The sequence below is a fragment of the Melospiza melodia genome, chromosome 11, assembly GCF_035770615.1.
Source record: "Melospiza melodia melodia isolate bMelMel2 chromosome 11, bMelMel2.pri, whole genome shotgun sequence".
NCBI classification, from domain to species: Eukaryota; Metazoa; Chordata; class Aves; order Passeriformes; family Passerellidae; genus Melospiza; species Melospiza melodia.
The window spans coordinates 8166677-8181726 of NC_086204.1; the positions used below are offsets into that span (position 1 = coordinate 8166677).

At 49.9% G+C, this 15050-nt stretch overlaps 1 protein-coding gene across 3 annotated transcripts in view; it reads left to right on the plus strand.

The window, feature by feature from the left end:
• The window catches only part of COLGALT2 (collagen beta(1-O)galactosyltransferase 2), a 46663-nt gene extending 33249 nt beyond the window's left edge, over window positions 1–13414 (plus strand). For all 3 annotated transcript variants that reach the window (XM_063165464.1, XM_063165462.1, XM_063165463.1), the window contains exons 5-12: window positions 2108–2312; window positions 6444–6563; window positions 7023–7099; window positions 8475–8581; window positions 9281–9413; window positions 10267–10394; window positions 11243–11449; window positions 11828–13414. In XM_063165464.1, the coding sequence (XP_063021534.1) occupies window positions 2108–2312; window positions 6444–6563; window positions 7023–7099; window positions 8475–8581; window positions 9281–9413; window positions 10267–10394; window positions 11243–11449; window positions 11828–12104 (1254 nt within the window). In that variant the 3' untranslated portion in view covers window positions 12105–13414. The remainder of the gene's footprint in view (window positions 1–2107; window positions 2313–6443; window positions 6564–7022; window positions 7100–8474; window positions 8582–9280; window positions 9414–10266; window positions 10395–11242; window positions 11450–11827) is intronic.
• Window positions 13415–15050: the final 1636 nt, after the last annotated feature.

Consider the following 15050-nt stretch of genomic DNA (forward strand, 5'->3'; position numbering starts at 1 on the left):
TACCTTCTCAGTGTTCCCTTTTCATGTTACTTCTGATCCACATAACTGCACTGGTTCAGAGCACAGGTTCATCTGCAGATGTCTAGGGAATAGTATAAGAATAGGGAAAAAAAGTGAGTGTTACTTCTCCAAAATACTTTTCTTTCCTCTGGCAATCCCCTTCTGGGTTTTTCAGGAATATATTTGTCTTTAGAGCTCTCAGTGATTCTTTTTTATTCTACAGAAATCCCTGTCTGAATCTCTTTTTTGGCACCCACACCATCTTCTGGCAAGGAGTTCCACAGTTCAGACCAAGTAATTGGATAAAAATAGCAGGAAAAGATCCTGAACATTCCAAATTCTTGGGAAGTAAATAGAGAGACAAGAAAGGGGGTGTGATGAGGTGTGTTTGTTTGTTTCACTTGGGTTTGTTTGCTTTGTTTGAAAATGGAGATATAAACTTCATAGCAAATGTATTGGTTGTGCTTTTAAGTTTTTAAGGCTAAGTCCAGAGTCAGCCAAGGTTTTCCAGGGGTACATCAGCCCTGCTTCCAGGCTGGAGTGGATCTCTGCCCATGTGCACCAACCCTATCTCTCCAGCAGGAAGTTTCCACCATTACCAACACTGACTGAGAAAAGGGGAGAGGAAAACCAGCAAAAGCATCTTGCAAAATTTGGTTAAAAAAAAAAAAAATCCTGCTGGAGTGAAGAGGAAAGTTCTCCCTTTATTTTTCCTTTTCTCCTGTTTCTACATGTGGTCCCAGGGCTGTGTGTGCTCAGCCTTGCTCTCCCAGGGGGCTTGGGGAGGGAATCACAGCTGGAGCACATCCTGAAACATCCTTCCCCAGCACAGGGCCACTGAGCCAAGCCCAGCCCCAGACAGGCTGGCATTTATCTGTCATGGAGCAAATCTGGGGAGAGGCAGCAGTGAAGGGGAGTTGGAGCCCTCCTTGCCCACATGGTTTATGAGCAAGGACAGCCCCAAAAACCCAGGGTGACAAGGAGGAGGAAAGATGAGTGTCCAGCATCTTCTCTTGTGGGCATTCTCAGGTTAAAGGGTGGGTGTGTTAACCCTTCCTTTGGTGGGAATGCCAGTCACATCTCCTCCTGCCTGCTGCTTCCTGTGGCACTCAGGATGGCTGTGTTTGGGATATGCCATCCTCACAGCATGGTCACAGTGGCCCTGAAAGGCAGAGGGAGATGGCAGATCCATAACCAGGCACATTGCACCACACCCTGGCCCCACACAGCCCAGGCAGAGCAGTTCTTCTGGCTTTTGCTCAGCCAGTGCCTGAATGCTCATGGAAAATAGAGCATAAATGGAGCTTTAACTTCTTTTAGTGACTCATTGTTTCTGTAAAGCCCAGAATCTGCTCTCGATTCAACCATCCAGATGTCAGTTTCATGCTCTGGGGTTTTCTTCCTGGAGGAATTCAGTGTATTTATGTCCACATGAGCCACACACACTGTGGGTGTTGCACCCAGAGTGCTGAAGTGTGGCAGAGCTCCTGGTACAGGGAATTACCCAGGAGTGACTGAAGTGCCTCCCCAGGCAGAGTCAGGAGTGAGTATCAAACCTGCTTGTCCCAGGGTGGAGGAAGCAGGGATTCTTACACAGCTGATGGAGACTGAGATGTTGTCTTCAATGCAGTGACAACAAATTATTCTTTTAAAAGTCATGGATAGGATAGAATTTATGGATAGAATTAATTTGCAGATCCTACTCTCTGGGATACTGAATGGACTTTGTGCCTGTTGAGTGTGGAGGATGTCATGGATGCTCAGCTGCTTCCAGGATCAGGCTGGAGAGTCTAAGTGCAAAAAGGGTTTTGAAGAACCAGGAGAAAATCGTCTGAGGTTTGGAGCTCCATTGCAGGGGAATTTTACAGTGGAAAGGTTGAGCTCTCCAAGAGCTTCTGTAAAATAGGGAGAAGGTCAGTTTTTAACTTTTGGGAAGAAGACTGTTTCTAAATACTTGACTGAGCCATTTCCAAATGGGAGACACTGAAAAAACTGAGAGTTGAGCCCTGGTGAACCTCTGCTGGAGAGCTCAGGGTGTGAGCTCTTGGTAAGGAAGAGCTTTGAAGCAGGAATCTCTTGTGCCAACAGCCCCTCTTTGTGGTTTCAGGGCTACTACAAGAGGACCCTGGAGTACCCCCTGATCCGGGAGTGGAAGAGGATGGGCTGCTTTGCTGTCCCCATGGTGCATTCCACGTTCCTCATTGACCTGAGGAAGGAGGCCTCTGCCAAGCTGGCCTTCTACCCCCCACACCACGACTACACCTGGAGCTTCGATGACATCATGGTCTTTGCCTTCTCCAGCCGCCAGGCAGGTGTGTCCAGGGCTCCTGCTGGGGAGGGCTCCCTCCTAGAGACACACAGGCCTCCACTGCAGGGGCACAGCCCCAGAGTACTGGGTGGGCTTCCATGGGGAGTTCAGACCCTACTCCCTTTCCTCTCTGGGATCTGGGCAGGGGTATCCAGCAGCAGGTGACTGGAAAGGCAGTTTTGGATTGCTGCTTGTTTCCTGGGATGAGGCAATATGTCAGAGACAAAATGTGGGGTTCCACCCTTGGTTGGTGTCACAGCAGGTGAACACAGGGGGGTGCTGGGAGAGTGGAAGGTGGTCTGGGGGTGAGGTATCTGTCTGAAGTTACCACTTCCAAAGGATCCATGAGGAAAGGGGTGAGGACAAGGGACTCTTCTTAAACCATAGGATCCTAGAACAGTTCAGGTTAGGAGGGACTTTACAGCTCATCTCATTCCACACTGTGGGCACAGACACCTTTTCCACTAGACCAGGTTGCTCCAAGCCTCATCTAACCTGGCCTTGGGTACTTCCAGGGAGAGGAAATCTCTGGCTGTTGATGTTTTAAGAGAGCTCCAGGTGTTGCTGGGACATCACTGTCTCTGAAGTGCCTTGTGCTGCTGCTGTTCATGCTTGTGATGAGGATGTTTAGTCCCATTTATTTCTGGAGAGTGGCTCTTGGGGATGTTCTGTTTCCAGCTGTCCAGGCTGCCAGACCTGTGTGTAGCAGTGTCACAGCTGAAGGGGGCTCCCAGGACTGCAGTGGCCATCTGTGTTTTTCCTTGCCTGCTGCATTGAAAAGGGAAAAGTTTGGGGCATTAAAAGGAAAAAGGGATTGGTGAAACCTCAGCAGCACCATGAGTGCCTTCTGTTCAGAAGTGAGTGGTTTGGTGGGGTGAATTATCAAGGAGAAGTTATTCATGAATCCTCTGAGTGATGTGCAGTTGGTGCTCCCTGTCCTCTGCAGAAGATGGAAAGGTAAGGAGAGCAGGAAGGCTCTTGGGAGCAGGCAGGCAGGGAGAAAGCCAAGGGAAGAAGGGTGGCTGCTGTTGTTGTTGTTCTGCAGGCTGAGCCTCCCTTCCCACTGATCCCAGAGCAGCACAGCAGCCACCAGCTGCCTGTAGCTTCCCTTGTAGTGCTGGGTCTGGTTGGCAGCACCAGAAATGATGTTGTTGTCTTGGCAGGGTGAGCAGGGCGTTCTCAGAACCAGCTGTGGGAGGATGAGGAGTGTCAGATAAGATGAATGGTGGAGGAGAGGCAGCAAGAGCTGAGATTGGAGCCCTTGGGAGGCAGAGGTGAGAAGGGAATTGCAGAGCAGCTTCAGGGTCCTGACTTTCAGAGTCAGGCCATGAGTGCAGAAGCACAGTGAGACTCCCAAGGCCATTCAGTTCAGTGTTTCCCCAGCACACAAATCCATCACTGAACCGTGTCCCCAAGTGTCACCTCTTGGCTCCAGAGGAGAGCTGAGGTTTAAGTTTGGAGAGCAAAGCAGGCTGCTTAAAATCTACCCCTCCACTCCTTCCCTCTGACAGCTCTCCCAGAAGTGCAGCCTCCAGCCCCTGTGGTAACTGCAGTGCATTAGCTCCAGCTGCTTCAGAAATATTTCAGGGATTCAAACCCATCATTTTTTCCTTCTGTCCTGCAACACCAGCTTTTTCCAGGACTGACCCATGACATGGAAGGCTTTGCTCCAGCTGTCTGGCCTGTTCATCTGCTCAGATTGTTCACTTGTGTCCTGAGCTCAGTCTTGTCACCCAGGATAAAGGGATGACATCCAAGTTCAGAAATGTGAAAAATGTGTGTGCTTTGAGGGAAATTTCTTTTTGGAGTAATTTCACTTACTTTCCCTCAAGTCAGAAATTATACTGGCTTTTGTCCAGGCCAAAAGCTGTGCTTAAAAAATCATCAATTCCCAACAGGCAATGTGCTGCTGGAAGCAGCTGTTCTGTGGTGCTCCAAAGAGCATCCCACCTCAGGGAGAGGACGTGGCCTGTGTGGGAGTGCTGCATGTGAGCAGAGCTGAGTGGAGGGGTTACTGCCAGCACTGCACTCTGCAGAGCCCCTTGCACTCACAGGAGAGCTTTCAGCCAGGTCAGCCTGGAGAAAAGGAGGCTCAGGTGAGACCTTAGAGACCATTCCAGAGACTAAAGGAGCCTCCAGGAGAGCTGGAGAGGGACTTGGACAAGGGGAATGGCTTCCCACTGCCAGAGGGCAGGGTCAGATGGGATATTGGGAAGGAATTGTTCTCTGTGAGGGTGGGCAGGCCCTGGCACAGGGTGCCCAGAGAAGCTGTGGCTGCCCCTGGATGCCTGGAAGTGTCCAAGGCCAGGCTTGGATGGGGCAATGGAAGCTGTCTCTGCCCATGGCAGGGGGTGGCACTGGATGGGCTTTATGGTCCCTTCCAACCCAAACCATTCCATGATTCCATGATCTCCTGAGCTGCCTTTTAGGCTGGGTCTCTGAAGGCCTTGATCCAGCCAGCAGGAAGGTCTGGTCACAGGGAAATGGGGGCAATTTTGGTTTCTTAACTGTAGCTGTGGTTTTAGGCTGTGACTGTAAATCCTGGACACTGCCGTTAAAGCCCATTAAGAAGAATAATGCAAGCACCTGTAGTTTTTCTATCCCTTGTAGCAATCATTTAATTTTGTTATAAAAACAGAGCTGGAGAGTGAGTTCCCCTCCCTCCTTTATGGGAGCTTTACCATTTTCAAGTGCATTTAATCCCAGACAGAGCAGGAACACTGGTGTGAATCTGTGCAGATTACGTTCAAGGCAGCGGAAGATAAGAGTGGAGATCAGTGAACCAGATAAGATTAGTTGATTAGATCAGTGCCAAATCCATTCATGTCTGCAGGTAGTAGTTTTTTATTGTGCCATTTACCTAAATTGCAGCTGACAGCTGAATGTGTTTTGGCAAGGAGCATAGCCAGCAATTTACTTGTAGAACTTAAAATGAGAGAAACACCAGATTCATTAGTGCCAACAGTTCCACTCTGCTAAAAATACCATGGATTAGGGGCACTGACAGATGAAAGCATCAGCTCACCAGGTAGTGTCTGCTTTTCATTTATTTCCTCGAGGGAGGGGGCTGGTTAAGCTTGTTTCATTAAAAAGAATTTAAAAAAGAAAGACAAAGGCAGTTTTTGGCCGGTTGCTTGGGTTCTAGCAGCTTTGATTTGGGTTAATTAATAAAGGACCTTACCAGAACTCAATGAAAAACAACAGAAATCCTTCCCTTGGCTTCTCTGGATGTGGCCTTTGAGCATGTTGCCTGATGTGAAAGGCAGAGTTACAGCCAGTGAGCAAATCCGTGTCCTCTCAGAGGGAAAAGTGTTCTGCTGATGCTGGAATGTTCCCACTGGGTGAGGCTGTGCCCTGCAAATGCATCCACTCCAAGGACAGGCTTTGCACCTTCTCTCTGTTTCCCACCTTCAACAAGCAGTTGCAAAAGCTTTTGAGTACAAGGGTGTTAATGTTGTCACATCTGTTCTCCTCACTGGTGTCTCATTGGGATTTTCCTTTCATCTTCAGGGCACAGTAAAAATTAGTTCTGGAGAGGAAAGGACTATGTTTGGTGGTGACTTGGCATTTCAAAGGTTGTTGTTATATGTATTCCTTGAAGCCTTTTGCCAGCACAGGTGAAAATGTATCACCTTTATTTCCTAGCCAAAGCAAAAGGAAGCAGTGATGAAGAACAGAATGGGTTGAGTTAGAAGGGACCTTAAAGATCATCTCATTTCAGGGACACCTTCCACTATCCCAGCTTGCTCCAAGCCTCATTCAACCTGGCCTTGGACACTGCCAGGGATCCAGGGACAGCCACAGCTTCTCTGGGCACCCTGTGCCAGGGCCTGCCCACCCTCACAGGGAACAATTCCTTCCCAATATCCAATCTAAACCCACTCTGTTTCAGTGGGAAGCCACAGCCCCTGTCAGCCCAGGCCCTTGGAGGGTTGGTTAGGCAGCCAGTGGGGATTGGTTTTATGGGAGAGGCCACTTGCTGCCAGCCAGGTGAAACAGAAAGTGGAACTGGAATGATTCTGATTCTTTGCTTATGAGGCAGAACTATTTGGGACTGAGCTCCTGGCACAAGTGTGTTTGTGGCAGTGCAGTGCCCTGGTAGCAGGGCTGATTTCTGCTTCTCTGTGATCCCCAGGAGTCCAGATGTTCATCTGCAACCGTGAGCACTACGGGTTCCTTCCCATGCCCCTGAAGCCGCAGCAGTCGCTGCAGGAGGAAGCTGAGAATTTTGTGCACACCCTGATCGAGGCCATGAGTGAGTTGCTGTGCCCTTGCCATGATAGACCCCCCAGGTTAATGCCTGCAGAGCTCTCCTGCCAGCAGCCCAGCTCTCATTCTCTTGCAAGTCTGCATCCCAACCTGTCTGCTCTAATCTTGTTTTGATACACAGCTTTCAAAATTTTCCACAACTTCTCTACCTAGAGATGTAATTGCTTCATGGTCAGGTCAACTCCATCCACAAAATCCCTCAACTTCCCTAGATCAAATGCATCCTTCATGTGGAAAAGGGTGCTGCATGTCCGTGTTTTATTCCTGCCGTCTGTCTGGCTCATGGCTGCTGGCTCTGGCTGTGCCATGTGGTGCTTCCTGCTGTTCCCATGCTGCAGTGGCTCCTCATCCCGGCATCCCGGGAGGGAGGGAGACACCTTCAGACAGGTCATGTCCACTGCAGGGAGCGCTCGGGGGTGACTCTGGGGTCTCTCCTCTCTTTCAGTCGATCGCCCTCCCGTGGAGCCCTCTCAGTACATCTCTGTGCCCCCGAAGCACCCTGACAAGATGGGCTTTGATGAAGTAAGGAGCCTGCTCTGCTCTTTATTGTCTTGTTTTCTCACTCATCACCTGATCCTTAATATGTCCCTTCCAATATAAACCATGCCATGACATGGGTGTAATCCAGCCAGGAAGAGAAGGCAGAAGTGAGGCTGAAAAACAAGTTAACTCCTCTGTTCTTGTGCTGTTTGCTGTACATCTGATTCTGCAGAGCAGCTTGGCCTCCCTTCCATCTGTGACAGTAATTGGGCCTTTGGTGAAGCTCTCCAGTGGCAGGAGGGAAGGATTTCTCTCACCTGAGAGAGACCCTGGAGAGCTGAGAGCAGGTGGGGGATGCAGGCTCACAGCTGAGTTCTGGCCCACCTTGGACACCCCCAGGGATGCAAACCGTGGGAGAGAGCTGGAGAGGGACGTGCCAGGCTCTGCTTGCCTGGTGTCTGTGTTATTCCCAGAGCCAGCAGCCCCTGTGTGTGCAGCTGCAGGGTGGCTCTGGGACTGAGGGAGTTGTGGGGATCAGGGGAGCCTTTGTCTTCTTGCTGTGCCCTGCTCCATCTGTCTGTGGGGCTCCTGAGGCTGAACCCAACCCAGCTGTGTGTCTGTGTTTAAGGCACAGCTGGAACAGTTTTTTTTCCATGTTGTCCTTTGTGGCTGTGCTGTATTTATCCAGTTTATTGTTCTTTAATTTGTACTGAGCTGAAATTCGTTCTGCTCCTTACTGAAATGAGGATTTGCTCTGTGGGCTACAAGGCTGTGCTTGTACCAGCCTGCCTGGGACTAAAAAACATCCCTGAGTCCCTGAGGGTTACCTGCAGTGAGGGCTTCAGTCCTCAGCCCTCCACCAGTCTCCTCAAGGCTTTGGATAGAGCCCTGCCCAGACATCTCTGTTCCCAGCCTTGGCTCTCTGCTCTGGCAGGGATCACAGTGGATTTTCAGTGCCAGAAGTAATCACAAAAATCCTTTCTTTACCATGGCCTTGTACTTGGATGGTGGCCCTGCTGATAATCCTAAATCCAGGCAGTGGCAGTGTTCCCCTAGGATTGATGCTGCCGATGGTCATGTTATTCTGTTTTATACAAACCTAAACATCCTGTGTCTTTGGAAATTACAGACTTGGCTCTAACTGCTCTCTCCTCATTTTCTTCATCCTGAAAGAGCAAGTTTCCTCTGTGAACATCCATAAAAAGTAGTTATTAGAGAAGAAACCTCTACACTTTCAACTCAAAACCAAGCTCAGCTTTTTGACAAATTCTAGACAACCTGGAGTGAACACACACGTGGTATTTTCACAAGACCTGCTTTTCCAGAGGGGCTGCTGGAGAGGGCTGGATCAGGACTTCCCTTCTCCCTCCCTCCCAGCTGGGAGTGTGATGTCCTGGTGTCTTTGTGTTCCCCCCAGATTTTCATGATCAACCTGAAGCGCCGCAAGGACCGGCGGGATCGGATGCTGCGGACGCTCTACGAGCAGGAGATTGCAGTGAAGGTAGTGGAGGCTGTGGATGGAAAGTGAGTTTTGGTTGGGCTTGAGGATGTTTTCAGAGTGGGATGTGCTTTACTGCTTCACAGCATCTCCTTGGGTGCCCTGACCTACTCCCAGCAGGGCAGGGTTTGGCTGCAGGGGGAGCTGAGCACCACTCGGATCTCCCCGACCATCTGCTGGGACAATTCTGCTCTTTTTCTTTCCTCCTTTGCCATTAGTCAGTCTCTGGATTTGTGGATATTAGAGGGCTTTTCCAATATTAATAATAATTCTGTGATTCTAAGGTATATTAAGACCTTTTAATAATGAGTAACCAAGGCAGAAATTTTGAGTCTGTGAGTTGCAAAAAGGCCTGAAGGAAAAAGGAGCCCACATACCATCTAGTGGTCTTGGAGACTTGGGATCCTATCAAAGCCTCAGAAAGTTAATCAAAGCCAAGCACCTGGCAAGAGGATTGTCCCACAGGAAGTTTTTGGCAGAGTTAAAGATAATTGATGAACCCATGAAAAGTCTTTGGCAGAGTTAAGGATACAGTTTATCAGCTTGACTAAGAGATGTAAATCAAGAAGTTAATTTTCCTTTCTGTTTTTGAGCAAAACAAGTGTAGGAATTTCTCAAGGTGTGCCTTTTCCCTGACCATCAGCAGCATTCCCCATGCTGTGCCTGTGTCTGGCTTGAAGTGACTTACTGTTTTGCAATGGTGATAAATACTTTGTGTTTCCCAGAGCACTGAACACGAGTCAGCTGAAAGCTCTCAGCATTGAAATGCTGCCGGGGTACCGGGACCCCTACTCCTCCAGGCCCCTGACCAGAGGAGAGATCGGCTGCTTCCTGAGCCACTACTACATCTGGAAGGAGGTGAGGGCTTTGGGGGGCCTTGAGGGTCCTGCAGGAAGGTGCTGTGTCCTGGTGCACAGCCAGTCCTGGTGCAGAGCACTGGATCCAGCCGAGGTGTCTGGAAGTGTAGGATAGGAGTGATTTCCTTGGATTGCAGGGCTTTTCTTGAATGCAGTGTTCACCTTTCACACCTCCCCTTTCCTTTTACAATACCTACAGGGGCTCCAAGAAAGCTGGAGAGGGACTTGGAACAAGGGATGGAGGGACAGTACAAGGGGGAATGGCTTCCCACTGCCAGAGGGCAGGTTAGATGGAATGTTGGGAAGAAGTTCTTCCCTCTGAGGGTACTGAGGCCCTGGCACAGGGTGCCCAGAGAAGCTGTGGCTGCCCCTGGATCCCTGGATGTGTCCAAGGCCAGGTTTGATGGTGCTTGGGGCTACCTGGGACAGTGGAAGGTGTCCTTGCCCATGGCAGGGGTGGAAGGAAATAATCTTTAAGGTCCCTTCCAACCCAAACCATTCAGGGATTCTGTGTTTCATTTGCCCTCAGCTCCAAGTAATTTTTATCAGAACACTTTCATGACTGTTTTTGCAGTCCATCCAATATCCTGCTTGGGGCAGGCTTGCTTAGAAGAAAGGCAAGAACGTTTTAAAAAGCAAGTGGGGTTAAGGAAACACTCCTGTTTTTTTCCCCTTATTCTCCATCTGAGCAGGAGCAAGTTCCAGTGGCTTGGCATATAACGTATATGTCACAGAGCGGTTCTCCAGCTTCCTGCCTGCGTGGTCTGGGAGGCATTGGCAGGTCAGGGTGGCCCCAGTGACAGCAGGGCACCCATGGGGGCCACTGAGCTCACGCTGGAGCCCTCGTGTTTCAGGTGGTGAGCAGGGGCCTGGAGAAGACCCTGGTCATTGAGGACGATGTGCGCTTCGAGCACCAGTTCAAGAGGAAGCTCATGAAGCTGATGGACGACATCGAGCAAGCTCAGTTAGACTGGGAGCTGATGTAAGTTCCTGCTCCTCTGGGAGGTCCTGGGCACCTGGGGAGGTTGGCAGCACTGCTGGGGCATGGCAGAGGTGCAGGTTGATGCTGCAGGGCACAGAGTTCTTGGTAGCCCTTCCCACCACGGCAGATCCACCCTCTGGAGCAGCTGTTGCCAGGGCACCATCCCTGCCCGTGGTGTGGACAATGTTGTTTGACTCAGCTGTGTTGGTGATGCTGACAGAGGAACCCGTACAGCTCAGTCCTGAGCCTCAGACTGTGTCATCTTAGCTCCCTTAGGAAGCCTCTCACAGCTGTCCCACCCACTGGATTAAGGCTTGGATAGTGGTGCAGGATGGAAATCTGTGAGCTGGGTCAGGGATTATTCTGGGACTGGCCCTTTGCCCTGGCCTGGCTGGCACAAACAGTCATGTCCTAATTGCTGTTGTGTGATGGTGTTCGCAGGGGTCTTAGGATGAGGGAAAGATGAGGATCTGACTCCATGTTTCAGAAGGCTTGATTTATTATTTTATGATATATATTATATTAAAACTATACTAAAAGAATAGAAGAAAGGATTTCATCAGAAGGCTAGCTAAGAAAAGAAAAAGAAAGAATGATAACAAAGGCTTGTGTCTCAGAGAGTCCGAGCCAGCTGACTGTGTTTGGCCATTAATTAGAAACAACCACATGAGACCAATCTCAGATGCACCTGTTGCATTCCACAGCAGCAGATAACCATTGTTTACATTTTGTTCCTGAGGCCTCTCAGCTTCTCAGGAGAAAGAATCCTAAGGAAAGGATTTTTCATAAAATGTGTCTCTGACACTATGGATTCGCTTTGGTCCCATCTCCTTTTCTGACCCCTGCAGCTACATTGGCCGGAAAAGGATGCAGGTGCAGGAGCCCGAGAGAGCCGTTCCCAATGTCCGGAACCTGGTGGAGGCTGATTACTCCTACTGGACCCTGGGCTACGCCATCTCCTTCCATGGGGCTCAGAAGCTCATTGGGGCTGAGCCCTTCAGCAAGATGCTGCCCGTGGATGAATTCCTGCCCATCATGTACAACAAGCACCCTGTGTAAGTTCCTCTGTGGCTCAGGGGGAGATGGGCTGGATTTTGCTGACTGATCTTAAACCAGGTCTTGTTGGTAGCCTGGTTGGTGGGGGACTCCTTGTGGTGCTTGGTTTTGTCCTCCTGGCACAGGTCAGAGGAGGTGACAGAGTGGAATGCCTGGGGCAGGGCTTGTGGGCTGCTTGTCTGAGGCACTTGTCTGTCTCTGGGAGCAGGCTTTGGTTGTACAGGTGTGTGTGGTTGTAAGGACACGGTTCTGGCTGTACCCCAGCACCTCTCCCCACTCCCAGACCAGTCTGCTCCCTGCACTGGCCATGTCTCCCAGGGACAAGCTTGGCACCAGTGAGGTTCCTCTGTTGCTGACGGCGTTTCTCTCCCCCGTAGCACAAAGTACATGGAGTACTACGAGCCCAGAGACTTGAAGGCCTTCTCAGCAGAACCCCTGCTTGTTTACCCCACGCACTACACGGGGCAGCCGGGTTACCTCAGCGACACAGAGACCTCCACCATCTGGGACAACGAGACCGTGTCCACGGACTGGGACAGAACACACTCCTGGAAGTCCCGGCAGCAGGGCAAGATCCACAGCGACGCCCAGAACAAGGACGCGCTGCCCTCCCAGCCCTCCCTGGACACGCCGTCAGCCAGGGACGAGCTATGACTGCCCACCTCCCCGGGATTCTACTGACAGCTGAACCTGCCTCACACTTTAGCTTTTCACCCTTGAAAGTTGTAGAGCAGCTCTTCATGTGGTCTCCTTCCCACCACTCCCAAGGGCCGGACACCTGCCCAGGCCGCCGAGGACAGGGTGGGGCACCAAGGAGGAAGCAGAACAAGCGTTCCAGATCCAAGCAAAAGCCCTGGCAAGCTTTTGTTAGAAGAAAACCAGCCTGGAATGACATGGTTCCACAGTTCCTCGTGTAGAACACTGTATTTATAAAGATTAATATATAGAGGTGTACAAATGTCAGTGCCTTTCGGAATGGCTGTACCTGGGCTGCTCCCTCACTGTTACTCCTTGTAGGTCTGTAGGCTTTTACCACCCTGTTTGCTGAGCATCTGGGGGATTTGGGTTTGTTTTCCAAAGGGATCTCTATCAGAATCAAGATGTTTCCCCAAAGTGTTCAGTGCAGGAGAGCAGTGCTCCTCTGTCGTGTCCTCTCCCCATCACACTCCTGTACCAAAACCAGTGCTGGCTTCCCATCAGCTCATTTTTAATCTTGCTGCATCCCATCTAAACAGGCCTCTGGATCCAGAACAGATGTCTTGGAATGTCTGAAGTCATGGAAGCCATGCGAGTGGAGGTAGCTGGATTTATTTATCTCTGCATTGCCTGAAGGGAATGCAGGCAGAACTGGTCCATGTCACATCCTGCTTCACCCCTGCCTCAACTTAGTCCTTCAGGAAAACAAAACCCCACGACCTATTGGCAGGCCTGTTTATTCAGGCCATAAGAGCAAGTGTAGAAGTTTTGGGAACTTAAAATGTAAGAAGTTAGGTTACAAACTCTCCTTCTAAAACCAAAAGAACCTACAGCAATGTAACTCTCTCAACAGCCCGATAGAATTGTGTGTCACAGGACGGAAGGGCGACTTGCCTGGATATTTTTTCATGTGAGGAGTGAACTTTTCTGTGTTTTGGATGAGTTCTGATGTTTTTGCTGTTGGCTCACATGCCAGCAGGATATGGTGTTTATTTTTTTTAAAAAAACCTTTCTCAGAGGCCAGGTGATCATGGACTGTACTGGCACAGACCCCAAGCTTCTGGGTAGCAGGAGGATTCCCTCCTGGAATTGCTATCTGGGGGCTCACCTGCTGGCAGATCTGTGCATTGAGTATGTGTGGCTAGGGTTTTGGTTTTAATTTTTGTTTGTTTTGAATAATTACTGATCAATGTTGTGCTTTCTGCTGCAGAAGACATGTTATTACCTGTCAGCCGGTCTGATAATACATAGAACCTGGTGCAAGATGAGCAGCTCTGTGTGTTCTTCATTGTGTGGGAGAGTCTTGGAAGGGTTTGGGTTGTGGAAGGCACCTCTGAAGGTCCCACAGTCCAACCCTTTGCCATGGGCAGGGACACCTTTCATTACACCAGGTTGCTCCAAGCCCCCTCCAGCCTGACCCTGAATATTTCTGGAGGTTAATGGAAGTCCAGCTCAAGGGATTCCTGGCCCTGTCCCTCTGCAGGTTGTGATTCTGCAGTTCCCACCTGGAAGCTAAGTTCCTGCTGGTGTCCATGTGGGAGCAGATGCCCACAATACCTGGTGAGTATGGAGGTTGCCCCGTGGGCCCACACACAGCCTGGGTCATTCCTGCCTCACATTGCCTTTTGCTTCCTCTGCAGGTCTCTTGCTTTATGAGCCCACATGGCCTGTGTGAAGGACACTGGAAGTCTTCACCCCCTCCACCCCAGCACCAGGCCTTGGATCTCCTCCTCTGGAGTGGAAGAATTTTTCCAGTTACAGCCCCATCTCAAGCATGACTAGTGCGTGAGATGAGGCCAGAGTCGTTCATGATACCCCCTCCATGCTGGCCACAGCTCCAGTGAGTATTGTTCCTCTTCCACAGGTTAACCTCCTGTCAATGGACCAATCCATTGGTTCTCTTTCAAGGGTCAGGTTCCCTCCATTCAACAATAAAGTGTTCTTCATTATCTTGTTGACGTGTACAACCAAGGGGCAAATGTGGCAGTGCCTTAGACATGACCTTAGGTCCCTGACACAATTTTGTTGGGTTTTTTTACTCAGCTAATGGGTTTCAGAACTGAGCAGGAGCACCATCTTTGAACCAGCCTTCTGGCAGCTTCTTCACAAGGCAGGCTGTGGTGGCAGGCCCTAAAAATGGTTAATTGCAGTAGGGACTGCTTGGAACCCACCAGCTTGGTCTTTGCTGTGGGCTAAGGATGGAAAAGTGCTGTTGTGCTCTCAATATGGCATGTGAAATTCCAAGTTCACCAATGGATTGTATTGATCCTGAAGGAAATGGAGTGAGGTCCTGGTGTTGGGTTTTGTGGCCTAAGGTAGTTCAAAAATGAGATTCAGGCGCTTTTTGTTGTGTCTTCCTTAGTTTAAGATGAGAGGGCCAGGGCAGCTGTAGTTCAGGGACTGAGTGTGAGACTTGTGGGCAGCTTTAGGAGCCTCCCCTCATGCTGAAGTGATTTGTGAGACGGCAGAAAGGGGCTGTAGTGAGTAAACTGTTAATCTGAATGTTGGTATTGTGTGCAGGGAGGGGAAAACACAACAAAGACTGGGAGAGCAGGAGGAAAAACACACAGTAGGGAGAAATGGATACACTCAAAGGCACTTCTTTTGTATCATCTGGCCTCAGAAGTCATTCAGTGGCTCAAAAGAGAATAATTTCATGCAGAAGACATAAAACTGGTCTGCAATCTTAATTACCCAGTTATGGAAATCTTTAAGCTGAAACCTCAGGAAATTGCACAAAATATCCCTGTCTCTCAGAGGCTGCTATGTGCATGGCTGATGGGCTGGAAGGGCTTTGGTCCTTTGGAGAGGCTGAAGAAAGTGACAGCAAGGGAAGTGCTGTGAGGTGTTTTTACACATCTGACATGCACTAATAATAGGAAATTGACCGATTCCAGGCAAATA